This window comes from Manis pentadactyla, chromosome 9 (assembly GCF_030020395.1).
Source record: "Manis pentadactyla isolate mManPen7 chromosome 9, mManPen7.hap1, whole genome shotgun sequence".
Taxonomy (NCBI): Eukaryota; Metazoa; Chordata; class Mammalia; order Pholidota; family Manidae; genus Manis; species Manis pentadactyla.
In genome coordinates, this window is record NC_080027.1 from 124,760,721 (window position 1) to 124,772,885 (window position 12,165).

The 12,165-nt window shown below is 40.3% G+C and overlaps 1 protein-coding gene across 8 annotated transcripts in view; it reads right to left on the reverse strand.

Annotated features, from left to right (window-relative positions):
• The window catches only part of PPP1R12B (protein phosphatase 1 regulatory subunit 12B), a 223,580-nt gene that overhangs the window by 79,304 nt on the left and 132,111 nt on the right, over positions 1-12,165 (reverse strand). For all 8 annotated transcript variants that reach the window (XM_057508114.1, XM_057508113.1, XM_057508118.1 and 5 more), the window contains 3 exons: positions 10,900-11,089; positions 10,698-10,810; positions 9,604-9,645 (listed from right to left, as the gene is read on the reverse strand). In XM_057508114.1, the coding sequence (XP_057364097.1) occupies positions 9,604-9,645; positions 10,698-10,810; positions 10,900-11,089 (345 nt within the window). The remainder of the gene's footprint in view (positions 1-9,603; positions 9,646-10,697; positions 10,811-10,899; positions 11,090-12,165) is intronic.

The window sequence follows — 12,165 nt, forward strand, 5'->3', positions numbered from 1 at the left end:
TGTCCTAGCAGATCATGACTAGGTCAGATGAAGACGAGGCTGGCCCTGCTGCTATTGTTCTTGCCCAAAACATACTACTGGAGAAGAGTCGCAAGCATCTGCCCTCCTGGTGGCCTTCAGAAAGGCAGAGTACAGCCAGCAAGTAGCTAAACGAGACACTTGGGAGAAATGAGCAACTTGCCATTCAGTCAACACAGACAGGCCATGACTCACTGATTTGGTATACCACTTGTGAAAGTCCCCTAACACGGGAGAAAAACACCATCTTAAAGTATAACACATTAACATGTTGTTTTTCTCTTAAAATGTTTCTACCACCCCCAAAAATTTTCACAAACATAACCAGAGCTATAAGCTCCAGGACTTTATTAAATATTTTAGTTTGAGCCATTAAGTTGTCTATAAGTTTTTTTAAATTGAGGTATAATTCACAACATTACATTAGTTTCAGGTGTACAACATAATGATTCAATATTCGTATGTGAAATAATCACCATGGTAAGTCTAGTTAACATCCATCAACATAGGTAGTTACAAGGTTTTTTCTTCTTATGATGAGAACTTTCAAGATTTACTCTTTTAGCAACTTTCACATATGCAATACAGCATTATGAACTATGGTTGTTATGCTATGCCTTATACCACGAACTATGCCAGTGGGTTTTTTGAATGTCCCTCCCTCCCAGGAGTCAGCAACATTGCCATAGTTTAAGGTGTAAGAGCTCAGATTAAAAGCAAACAAAAAATTTTAAAGCATTAAAAAAGTCAAGTATTTTTAAAAGCAAATACTCTATTAAGACACACCTATGTGAACATTCATGTACCTGTAAGGATATTTGGATATAAAACTATGTTTTTTTATTAAAGAAATTCATGTCACTAAATGACTGATATCTGATTCTTGAACTTGCTACATTGAAAACTCAGATGGTAGGGAGAAAATTAAGACAGTAAGGTTATAACCATTCATCTTCAGATTTTTATCCCAACTAGCCTACCTTTTAGGTGCTACCAAAATAACACTTTTAAAAGGCATCATCTGTTAGTTCCTCTAGCTCAACATTCTTGCTGGGGCAAATCTCTAAACACTCCACTGCTGAAAAAGAGCTGCAAATTCTACACTAAGCTTTGCACCTCAATCATGGGGCTATAACTCTGACATTAGCTAAGCCTAAGCCATGGTTAGAAATGTCCAGCCATGCTATCAACAGGAAAAATGAACATTTTCATAACTAAAGTAACCCTCAGACTCCAACTGAAAGGGGAAACAATTATTCCTGGAGGCACTCTATGATCAAAGCCGTCACAGGACTGACTACTTGGATGAAAGGGCTGAACCCAAGCACTTTGAAGACAACCTTAGGACATTGCCATCGTGGTGATGATAAGGCCCTAGGAATGCTCAGGGAGAAAATGATCCTTTTCCTAAGAATGTCATTAATTGGTCTTGAATATGTTCAAAAAAGAAGAAAAAAAACTCAGGAAAGATACCAGCAGGAAATTCACCAGGAATGTCAAACAATAATTTCTTCTGAATGGTATGACTTTAGACAAAATTTTCCTATTCTTTATAGTGGAAAGAACCTCCTTTTATAACAAATATTCTCTAACACCCCCACCCCCACCTTTACTATATATACATCCTGAAATGAAACTCATAAATATGAAACTTAGTCATAAAAAATGAATAATAAATATAAAAAGAAGAAACAAAAGGGAAATAACTTATAATGAATATGCATTTCAATGTATAAATTCTTGGGCCAACCATACTAGAAAACCTAGTGAGGTAGTCAGAGGCTTGGCCCCAACACAGGATCATCATGAAGGCAGAAGTCAAATGCAGACCTACAGAATGTCTGTGTAATAACATCATTATACAAGTGCAACTGCCATCCAGGATGAGTAAAACTAAGTACAGTTTTTCCACAATTTATATGATGGTTGGATTTTTAGAACTACTGTCTGCCAAAAAATGTGCTTTTATACACAAAATCAAGTTTGGTTTTGGGCATGGATAAGAGGTTTTCATCTATGGTTGTCCGGGGAGACAGGCAAAGATCAAGGAAGTTGCAGGACAACTGTTTGTTACATGGGACATATAAGGGTACCTACCATCTGCAGCCTCTGCTCACTAAGTACATGTCAAACATCGCCCATCACCGTGACCCTTAAAAGTACCCCTATGAATTTTTACAACCTCTAGAAATGTTCCTGCTGCTTTTGACCACCGCTGCTTTATACTTTTCTATACTTCATGTATTTTCTATGATGAAATGTATTACCTTTATAATCATAAAAAAAAATTCTAGTAGAGTTTCAAGCTCATCGGTGTCCTTCCAAAAGAGACAAAATGCCACAGGTCACTAACACAAACTAATACTTTGAAGGCAATCAGAGGCAGAAAGAGGAAACTGGAAGAAAAGGTCAAGAGGTCAACTGTACTGTCCTTAATAGTTGATAAACTTTCCACATCCTGGGACAAAATGTTTGAGCAAAACCCAAACACACACCTTGAAGGTCAATTATTCTATTTTAAAACAGATTTCTGACTAAAGTAGAATTCACTAACATAATGGGACAGTGGGTCCAAAAAGTATAGGGTCTCAAAGGAATACATGTGAGCTTTGATTACTGAGATGTCCTTGGCAACAGCATGACCTAAAATTGATTAAGAGTCCTTAAAAGGAAGATGCCAAAAGAAACTGCTCTTAGGATGGTTTACACAGCTTGGGCCAGAGCAAGGCACAAGTATAGCCCAAATATAGAAACCCACAGCATCTGCAGTATTTTAAGAAACTACAGTTTCAGAGCAAGAGCAAATGTACAGTGTAAGGAAAGATTCTTGCAGGCTAATGTGGAGTCAGCCCCGGGAGATGATTCTTCAGTGCCCACTGGATAGAGAAGGCAGCTTCCCACACACAGAGCTGCTTGGCTGCCATTTCTGTGTCTCGGTCTCCTTCCTTGGGACTGAGCATTGCCGTCAGTTGTACGAATCCAGGACAGCTTGCTTTTCTACATGTGGAATGCCTGCCAGCTCCTGGAGGCTGCTTACAACCGGACTGTTTATAACAGCCATTAGTTATTAAATCTATCCTTATTTTTCATAACTCTATGAACATTATTACATTATTAAATTTCTCAGACTTAAAACCCTCTCATTCTGGCAACATGCTAACCACCCTTTTTTCCCTCTTTGGCTGAAGAAAAAGAGGCTGAGGAAGGAAAATCTTTATTTTCTTATCGTTTCACTCTATTAAAAGAGAGAGGTTTGCTTTAAAAAAAATTGTGATTGTTATATGCTATATTGTGAAAAATATTAATATTACTTTACTACATAAATAACCAACTCTATCTGATAGTTCACCTACCGTATCTTTAAACTTTGGCAAACTGTTGTTTTCTCTCAACAGCGCAGTCTTGTCTGGGACATACCTTACCTTATTAGGCAATCAAGCCCTGGAGAGAAGGGAAAGCAAACAGTCCTAGGATTTTACCAAAAAGGAGAATGGCAAAGATATTGCCCTGTGGTGGAGAGTGGACAGAAAATCACTGGATGCTTCCACCAGATAAAGGGGCTTTATAGGATTGAGTAACAAGATTTAAAAATACTGCTTAAAAGGGGGGAGAGGATCCAGCAAACAGCCAGAAACAAAGTTGTGAAAAATCAGAGCAAATAAAGGGCTATTATTTACCCAAAGAAAGTGGTGTGGCGGGGGTAGGCGGTGTGGGGGGAAGTACAGGCAGAGGGGGGAGTAAGTCAGAGCTGTTGGAAACACTGGCAGAGACACATACATGGGAGGGGCAATTTAGGTGTGAAAATGAGAACCTGCTTGATTGACAGGTATGTGCAGGACTTGATTAGATCAGGTGCTCGGAGTTCCAAGCAACATTTGAAACATTTAGCTCTTGTTCTTCCCCTTTCTACTCATTTCTTGTCCCCTACTTCAGCAACCCCTTTTAAAATTTATGTCCTAAAACTCACCAGGTACATTTTCAGATCACAGACACATGTTGGAGTTATAGAGGAGCCTGGGCTACTTCTCTGCCTCTCCAAATAGTCCATCCTTAGGGATAAATTAGTAAATAACTTCAAAATCACATAACTCTAAGGTCAACAAATGAAAAGAATTCCAAAAGTCTTACTCTCATCCAGATTTAGGAACCTAAAGATTTGGAAATAATTTGAATGCATCTCAACTATCTCTAACTACTTAAGCGTATTAACTCATTTTCATCTTATGACTCTAAGAGGTAGATACCGTTATTATCCCCACTTATAGATGAGGAAACTGAAGTACAGAGAAGGTAAGAAACTCACCCAAAGTAGTTCAGTGGTAGGGCTGGGGTTTGCCCAGGGCATCTGGCTCCTGGGTCTGTACTCGTGACTACTACACTATATTGCTTGTAACAGTGCATCACACGAGAATATCTAACAGGTGCAGAGATTCAACTGAAGGAAATGCAATAGCCAGGGACACAGCTGTGTGATCTCATTAGCAAGGGACAACCTCTCTGGGCCTCAGGTGTTATCTTTAAAATAAAAAGTTTAACTAGATGGTCTTTAAAGTCTGTTTTAGTTTTAAAACCCAAAGTCTGTAACTGCCATTCTAGCCATCACAGAGCTAAATCAGGTTAGTGCACAACAGCACTTAGAAATAAATTTTTCAAAGGAAGCCTCTTTTTAAGTGAAATGAAAATGCTAGTTTCTCAAAGATGTAATAAAGCTGAGGAAAATTAGGCAAAGCAAAGGGGGCCAAAGGCTAAGTCAACTTAGAAGATAATTTCAGATATGGCTAATCAACAGAATTCCTCTAGTGTAACAAGAACAGTCTTCTGACATTCCTGGACTGCAAAGGCCCCTGAGATAAGACTTGCAGAGAGATGGCAATTTCTGTTTCAAAGGATGTTGGAGGATGCTGTGGGGTATCTACTCTCCTACACTATGGCATGGCTCTGTTATAAACAGGCCAAGATGACTTCATGGGAAATATCAATTTCAGGGGTAGTACAAGTCAAGAAAAATGTAAAACCAACAATAACAAAACTACCTATTGTTCTGTGTGTGTTTTGTTTGATTTTGTTTTGTAGAAAGAAGGAAACTGCGTTCACATTCTCAGAGCCAAGTGCCAGAATTCACTGGTTTCCTTTGCTGGTTTTTCCCCTCTCACTTTGAACTTTGGTGTGTCCCAAGGCTCTGTCTTTGGGCCTCTTCTCTGTCCACATTCCTTGTCTTGGAGATATCATCCAATGTCATGGTTTAAATACAGTCTACACACTGGCTGATATGCAAGTTTGTATGTCCCATATGGACCTCTTACTGAACTCCGGGCTCTGACCTCTAGCTCTTCTCTTGACACTGCCATGTGGATATCACTCAGACATACTATACTTCTAGAACCCAAACTAAACGCCTGCTCCTCCCCCACCAAATGTATTTCTCCCATAGCCTTCTCTACCTCAGTTAATGAAAAACTGTCCTTTCAGCTGCCATAGCTAAAAGCTTTGGTGTAAACCTTGGTCCCCTCCTCCTGGCTTTTTTCATCCTACATCCAAACGAACATCAAATCTTACTGGTCCCAACTTCAAACTATACCCTGGATGTGAAAACTTCTTGGTATCTTTGCTACCCACTATCACCCTGCTCCAAACCACCACCAGTTCTGCCCTGGATTACTGTAATAGCCTCCTAACTGATGTCTCTGCTCCCACCCATACCCCTTTAGAGTATATTCTCAAAATAGCAGGCAAAGTAACTGTCTTGCCAATGGGTTTCAGCCCTGGGAATATTCACTATGGATTCAATGTGACCAAAGGAATGACAGTAGAACGTCATTGATAGTAGGAGTGAGCTTTTAAGTTGTCCTTCAAGAAGACGTCCCTTCATTCAAGGAGGTGAGATGCTACTGGCAAGTCAATTTGAACATGTAACCTGCTAAGTCAAAATCCAAAGGGATGAACAGGGAATGGAACAGTAGGTAAGCCCCAATCTCAGGTCTGCTTTACCACAGTCACATAAAAAAGGTTCAGGGGTGCCCACCTGACAGAGCTTTCATGTCCCTGAATACTTCTTAACTTCTCTGGGCCTCAGTTTTCTTAACTAAAAAATGAGACTCCTAAACCAAGTTATATCTAAATTCCCCAAAGTTGGGAGGCAAGTAAGTACCCTGTGTTCAACTAGGCTCTTCAACAATTCCTTTAAAACAATAGCAAGTATGTCCTCGCTTGGCCTCTCAGGGCACCATTCTGGTTGCTCACTGACAGCTTTTCTGTTGATCACTCGTGCCCTCTAGTGATAAACTCAATCATACAACAGAATTGGCTTGGGAAACGGTCGGTTCCAGAGGAGTAAATAGGGGGAAACAAGAATGCAGTAGATAAAACTCAGTGTTAGTCAAAAGGAAGGCAGGCCAAAGATGCAGGAATAAAATGATGGAAAGAACCCAAATGCCCATCATCTCCTGCAGGGTGCCCCGACTGTGCCTTCCAGAACATGCCATGCGTTCAATCCCAGTGAAGGAAACAACATGTTCCTGAATGCAAAGGTTTTGTCAGGTATGATTGGAATGACTTTCTTCCTCACATTAAGATTTAGATTCAGTTTCTTTTTCACTCTGCAAAATAAGGAGTACATTAAGGCTTCTGGGGACTACCTGTTACATACCTAATGTGGATAACAGGACAGATTTGTTTTCAAACCATCTGTCAAGGAGGTGCTAAGACATCAAATTATATATTCATTGCCAGTCTCACTGGTTCATGGATTTACCAATGGGAATGGTTTTGACTAAAATCATGTGCTATGTTGGGCTTAAGCAAAGTCCCTGGCCTTCTCAGCATCATTCCTTTTGGTGTCACCATCACAGAAATGCATGTCTGCCTTTCCTCTATCACATAATTGATGACAAACATCAAGGCCATTCCTGGCCACAAATCTTATCTGTATATAAATGCTGGTTACTTTTTCTAGTGTAGATACACAAAAAGAAGAAATGGATTTCAATGATGTCAACAGAGCTTGCGTTAAACAAAAGAAATGTCTTCTTAACCATGCTCTTGTTACTGATACATAGGTAAGAGGTTAAAAAATCTTCTTTTGAAATCTATAAGAAAAAAAAGGTATACATACTTAGAATCACTTTAATTCTAACCCTGACTGGTGACACAGGATACAGATAACCATTGAAATTTCCTTTCTACCCTTAAAATAAGATATTATTATTGTGTGATTCCACATATATGAAGTTCAAGAACAGGCAATACTAGTCGATGGTGATAGAAATTAGAAGAGCAGTTGCCTCTCAGGACAGGAAAGGGGGTATGAGGAATTTCAAGGTGATGGAGAAGTTCCGTATCTTGATTTGAGCAGTGTTTATATTGCTGCACACATTGTCAAAGCTCACCAAACATTAATATCCATGCAGTTACGTGATTATAAATTATATCTCAAAAAACAGACTGTCTTGGGAAGAGTTAACTTGAAAAATAATAGATTCCACCTCTCTTAAGGACACTAAGGCAGAGGAAGCTGTCATGACCTCAGCAGCAGGTATAGTTTTACTGAACCAAAAATCAAGAAAAGAAAGAACTGCCTTGGCCTCTCAGGAGTATGCATGCAGATTAGCTAACAGTGCCATTTTAACAGAATGCCCCTGTGGCGGGCTCAACTCCACTGCCAAGCCGAGTCAACTCTGCTGCCTGATGCAAGGACATGGAGGTGAGGGAGAAAAAGTGGTCATAAGATGTTACTGATCATCTTGAAGTAGAACTGCAGCAACTTCACTAGGCCATGACCAGGTGTGTTGCTCTATGGGTCCATAAGGATAATGGCATCATGCCTGCTAGTGTTAGAAGAGAGCACATGGGAGAAAACAGGTAAGAGTTTCATTGAAATAAACTGGAATAATGAACCAAGACAATGTAAAGCTTTCCCAAAAAGGATGCTTCACCCATGTTGACTTGCCACCACTTTCCTTTTGCCTTATTGGTGACGCTGGAGATGGGCACTGGGAAGACCCTCGTGCCAATTCTGCTTACCTGCACACGCTCAGAGTTACCAGTTTAGAGGTACCAGGCTGTTTGTTCTTTTCTTAAGGTTCACTCTGGAGCCTGCTTGACAATGGTAAACACTAGCAGATGCCTCAAGCAACTGGATAAGCGAAGTATTTATCAATCTGATAAATGACTTTAATGTCAAACCTCAACAGCTGCTGCTTTTACTCACCAATCAGAAAACCTTTTTTTTCTGCACTGCATCTGCATCAAATTCATCTTAGTTTCCTTGCTTGGCGCCGGAAGCTAGGCTTTTCCCGTGTCAAGTAGTTTGGAAAGGTAAGGACAAAGCTTTTCACTGACAAAGTCATGCCACAACAGCAAAGCCCTCCTTGTAATTCCCCTTGTGGATTTAAATGAGCTCTGTAACGTGCCAGTGGTTATAGTCCATTTCAGTGCTCGGTGGTCTATTACTCAGGGTCTCACTTTAGGTATCATGTAATTCCCCAGAGCAACTGTCCTACGTTCACTCTTTCTGTCTCCAAAAGCCTTTCTAAGCCCTTTGAAGAACAGAAAAGACACCATTACTTGTGATGTGTGCACGCATACACACACACGTGCGTGTGCACACACACACCTTCACCGCCCGAGGGAAGCCCTGGGGGCAGTTATACCTGACACAGCTCATCTTTGTGAAGCAGCCCCAACTTCACCGTGGGTGTGCAGTTGCATCTACGTCATCACCAGTCACGTGGGCACTGCTTTTTGGGAGGCCACTATTGACTGCTTTGGATCTTGACTAAAATGTAGGTGGGTCAATGACATAATAGTACTACTTCCTCTGCTAAAAACAAGTTAGTTGTAGATTTTCAGTATGGGTTAGTAAATATATTCTGAGAACATACTTTCAACTAACTGTAAGGTACAAAAAGGCCATCTTTTTACATAATTTCTAATAGAAATGCACATGTAGTCTCAATTCATTTAGTCAAAACCAAATCCCTTCCTTCCCCCAAAAAAAGTACTAACAAGAAAAATCAATAACTTCCTACCACAGGTGAATGGCTTACAGGAACCTGGAGTATCAGGAAGGCTGAGCCCAAGCTGTTCAGTGCAGCGAAAAGTCAGAGGCCAGACCTGACTTATGTAAGAGCCAAGGGTTTACTTATTTCAAAGTCAAATATAAATGACTTCAGGATTGCGTGTGATGTTTACATCCTTCACATTTATGTTCCTCTCAAGTAGTATAGATTCCACAGAAGAAGCAGTATCACTCTTCACTTTTCTTCCAAAGATTTTAAAGTATTTTATACAATCCAATAACAAACTCATGCAGGAGAAAAAGAAGACAGACATATCCTGTAACTCTGTTAGAGATTGGCAGTAGGCGTAGGAAAATGCAGGAAAACTTGTTTAAGAGCACGGGCACTGTTACACCACATAAAGACATAGTACCACCAACTAACCCCTGCACCGTCCTCACAGGAATGTCTACCTCCAAACTCCCCTCCAGCCCAAATCTGCACAGAGCCTGCTCTTTCTTCTATTAAAACTGGTGCATACGAGCAAGGATGAGTCAAAAGGGACGTGCCTCATTGGCCTGCCACTTACCCATGTCTCTTTTGCCTCTTCAGAGCCATCAGTTTCCTCTTCCTGAAGAGGAAGAAGGAAAAAAACCAAGAGGATCATGGTCACAGACATCCTTGAAAGCAATGGGGTCAGCTCCTGTCAATCATGCGTCTTGGCTTCTCAGACACAGGCAACGAGGACTGACTGCCATGTGGTGCTCTATCACCGCTCCCTTTAACAGCCACCACAGGCAGACAGCTTAGGAACATCACTGATATAAAAAATGCCAAATGAACCACAGTTGGAAAAGGGGCACCTTTAAGAAAGACAGACTTTTAATTTCACCTCTGTCAATAGTTATCAGTCTATTTGGCCCTATAACAATGAAATACTTTCACAGAATAGTTTCTACTAGATGACTATGATTGTCTCATTTCTTGTCTCACTGAATGGCTTATCCAGTTTTCAAATGAGTCATTGGTAACCGCGGATCTCTTAGTTATTGATTGTAACACCTTTGGCTATATAACAAAGTTGAGTGACAAGGGTATGGGGCAAGAGGGTGAACTAAAGTACTGAATGTGTGCTGGCAATTAGTAAGTATTGGTGTACCTGTCTTTATTTTAAAGCCAAAGTTAATCTGTTTCATTTTTTCCTTTTGTCCTCCAAAAGGGTAAAATTGAGCCAGATGAACTCGTGTTACTTACAGATTTTAAGTTCCTTGAAATTCTTGTAGGGCTGCTAAAATCTTAGAATCTGCTTATCTGGAGTATTAAGATATTGTTGATTAAATGGCTTTCAGGGGATACTGGGAAGACTGCTGAAATGTGACAAGTTCACTCACTTGTTATATTTGTTTACATGGTCGTTGCACATTTTCAGTTCTTCTTCATTCTTTACCAGTGATTACTGAAAGCCTACTACATGCTGGCACTGTGCCAGGCACTGGGCATCCAGCAGGAATAAACCAAATGATTCCCACACGAATTCAGTCTTTCTTCTCCTCTTTCCCTCAGTAATATTTCTTGACCATCTGCAAGATTCACGGCACCACATGGGACTCTCTTTTGAATTCAGCACTGAGGATGGCAGCCAAGGGTAATGCAATATGCCCAGCACAGAGCAAACCCACTTACATCCTTTGTCCAGAAATTGATGCCTGTGCCTCTTCGTCGCTCCTTGGGCCGCCTCCTCTCACGGACGGACAGTCTACTGGAGGACTGATCACCCAAGTCTGCCTCTTCACTCCCTGGCCACAGAGAAAACAAAGTACGGAGCTTAAGAATCTTGGGCATGTGCACTGGGGAGGGGCTGTTTATTTTCTGAAGCTCCACATACCATTTTTGTCCATTTCCTTTGTGACTGCAGTGTTTGTGGCAGTCTCTGAACTCTCAGAATCAGGGACTGAAGATCTGATTGTCCGCAGGAGATGGGAACTGGTGAAGAGAGAGGGTCTTGATGCAGAAGGAGACACTGTTGTTGTGGGTTTGTCTGGCTGAGCTGGACACCTCAGGCGACGATAGACAGGCTGGAAATTATCCAACAGGATGAGATGTTAGAGGTCAAATTCAACTAGAGGAAAAGAACAGCAGGCTCATCAAAAATAGCCTTTTTCTTTTGCTTTCATTAACATACAATTACAGGAAAAACATTATGGTTACTAGACTCCCCCTATTATCAAGTCCCCCCACCACATACCTCATTACAGTCACTGTCCATCAGCGTAGTAAGATGCTATAGAGTCACTCCTTGTGTTCTCTGTGTTATACTGCCTTCCCCGTGTAGCCACCCCCTACATTATACGTTCAAAAATAGCCTTTTTCTATATCAAGAGGATTATCAGGAGTAGATGCTCAATAAACAGTTTTGAGCTAAACTAAAATTAGTTAATTAGTCAGAAAGGATAGCTTCTGGACTCCTATTCTGGTAATACCATCATATCAAATGCAGCCCCAAAAAATTATTCCTAAGTTGATCAAATGGCACTAGGTAGAACTAACCTTATTAATAAAAAACTTTTGATTTTAGAATGAAAATAGGAACGACGATGACCTTTTAAAGATGTAGTGCTGAAAGGCAAGGTTTACGTAGGAAAATAGAAAGCTTAGGAATATGAAGAAACAGAATATAGAGTTGTCTGAAAATGACACTAAATTTGAGCATTTTACCAATTTCTGAATACTCTACCAACTTGTTATAACCAGGCTTACTGAAACTTAAAAAAAAAAATCCCATTTTCCCCTTTTAATTTTTTTTTTCTTAAGAGTTAGCACAGATAGATCCTGACAATAAGCCTTAACTTGGTTTACTGAAAATGCAGAAATAAGAGAAATTCTTACTACAGGTAGAGATGGTATACTTTTTTCTTTATAAGTTGTAAAGATAGAGGCAATAAAATACAGTAAGCTTTGGAGTCAGACAGATCATGGTTCAAATTCTAGCTTCAGGACTTACTAACTGTGAGACCTTGAATAGGTTACTTAACTCCTCTGAGCCTCAGCATGTTCATATGTAAAATAGGGATAAAAGCTTCCTCAGAGAGGGCTGTGAGGATTAAGTGAAATAATGTATGTTAGGTGCTTAGAACAGTACCTAGTAATAAGC